This window comes from Seriola lalandi, unplaced genomic scaffold (assembly GCF_002814215.2).
Source record: "Seriola lalandi dorsalis isolate HSWRI2012SDOR001 ecotype SW California unplaced genomic scaffold, Sedor1 jcf7180002054944, whole genome shotgun sequence".
Taxonomy (NCBI): Eukaryota; Metazoa; Chordata; class Actinopteri; order Carangiformes; family Carangidae; genus Seriola; species Seriola lalandi.
The window spans coordinates 1-1631 of record NW_019525495.1 but is presented as its reverse complement, the minus strand read 5'-3'; the positions used below and the strand labels follow the sequence as shown (position 1 = coordinate 1631).

The following is a 1631-nucleotide window of genomic DNA, read 5'->3' as shown; positions in this document are numbered from 1 at the left end:
GAGGATCAGAAGAAAATCCACAGCTGCCCTCAGTGTAGGCAGACCTTCACACTGAGACCTGTCCTGATGAAAAACACCATGTTAGCAGATTTAGTGGAGAAGCTGAAGAAGACTGGACTCCAAGCTGCTCCTGCTGATCACTGCTATGCTGGACCTGAAGATGTGGCCTGTGATTTCTGCACTGGGAGAAAACTGAAAGCCTTCAAGTCTTGTCTGATTTGTTTGGTCTCCTACTGTGAGAAACATCTCCAACCTCATTATGATATAACCCAATTAAAGAAACACAAGCTGGTGGAGCCCTCCAAGAAGCTCCAGGAAAACATCTGCTCTCGTCATGATGAGGTGATGAAGATGTTCTGTCGCACTGATCAGCAGTGTATCTGTTATCTCTGCTGTGTGGAGGAACATAAAGGCCACGACACAGTCTCAGCTGCAGCAGAAAGGACTGAGAGGCAGAGAGAGCTCCAGCTGAGTCGATGCAAAGTACTGCACAGAATCAAAGTCAGAGAGAACAATGTGAAGGTGCTTCAACTGGAGGTGAAAGCTATCAATGGCTCTGCTGATGAAGCAGTGGAGGACAGTGAGAAGATCTTCACTGAGCTGATCCGTCTCATGGAGAAAAGAAGCTCTGATGTGAAGCAGCAGATCAGATCCCAGCAGAACACTCAACTGAGTCGCATCAAAGAGCTTCAGGAGAAGCTGGAGCAGGAGATCACTGAGCTGAAGAGGAAAGACGCTGAGCTGAAGCAGCTCTCACACACAGAGGATCACACCCAGTTTCTACACAACTACCCCTCACAGTCACTCAGTGAATCTACAGACTCAACCAGCATCAATATCCGTCCTTTTAGGTACTTTGAGGGTGTGACAGCAGCTGTGTCAGAGCTCAGAGATAAACTACAGGACATTCTGAGAGACACATGGACAAACATCTCACTGACAGTGACTGAAGCGGGGCTTTTATTGTCACAACCAGAGCCCACAACCAGATATGAATTCTCAAATTATTCACAGGAAATCACACTGGATCCAAACACAGCACGCACATATCTGTTATTATCTGAGAGAAACAGAAAAGCAACATTAGTGAGTCAACAACAGTCTTATTCTAGTCACCCAGACAGATTCACTTCATGGTCTCAGGTCCTGAGTAGAGAGAGTCTGACTGGATGTTGTTACTGGGAGGTGGAGTGGAGAGGAGGAGTTTTTGTAGCAGTCTCATACAAGAATATCAGCAGAGCAGGGAGCTCGGATGAATGTAGATTTGGACGCAATGATAAATCTTGGGTGTTAAGTTGTTACGAAGACAGTTATACATTTTTGTACAACAATATCAGCACTCCAGTCTCAGGTCCTCAGTCCTCCAGAGTAGGAGTGTACCTGGATCACAGTGCAGGTGTTTTGTCCTTCTACAGCGTCTCTGAAACCAGGACTCTCCTCCACAGAGTCCAGACCACATTCACTCAGCCTCTCTATGCTGGACTTTGGTTTAATTATTGTGGTGACACAGCTGAGATCTGTAACCCCAAACAGACAAAGGTCATTTAAGGTGCATTTGGTTAAAATCTGTCTGTATTTTAATTCACCAATTCATTTTGACTCCATCATTGTTGCTAAAAGCTCATTGCTGT

General features: G+C 45.6%; 1 protein-coding gene across 1 annotated transcript; it reads left to right on the top strand.

Moving 5' to 3' along the window:
- Positions 1-6: 6 nt before the first annotated feature.
- Positions 7-1625, top strand: LOC111644862 (tripartite motif-containing protein 16-like). Its single transcript, XM_087170291.1, has one exon. The coding sequence runs from the start codon at positions 67-69 to the stop codon at positions 1546-1548; it is 1482 nt and encodes a 493-aa protein (XP_087026417.1). The 5' UTR covers positions 7-66; the 3' UTR covers positions 1549-1625.
- The last annotated feature ends 6 nt before the right edge of the window (positions 1626-1631 follow it).

What these genes read in the sequence shown, in the direction of transcription:
- LOC111644862 (XM_087170291.1), top strand. Translation starts at nt 67, where the DNA reads ATGAAAAACACCATGTTAGCAGATTTAGTGGAGAAGCTGAAGAAGACT.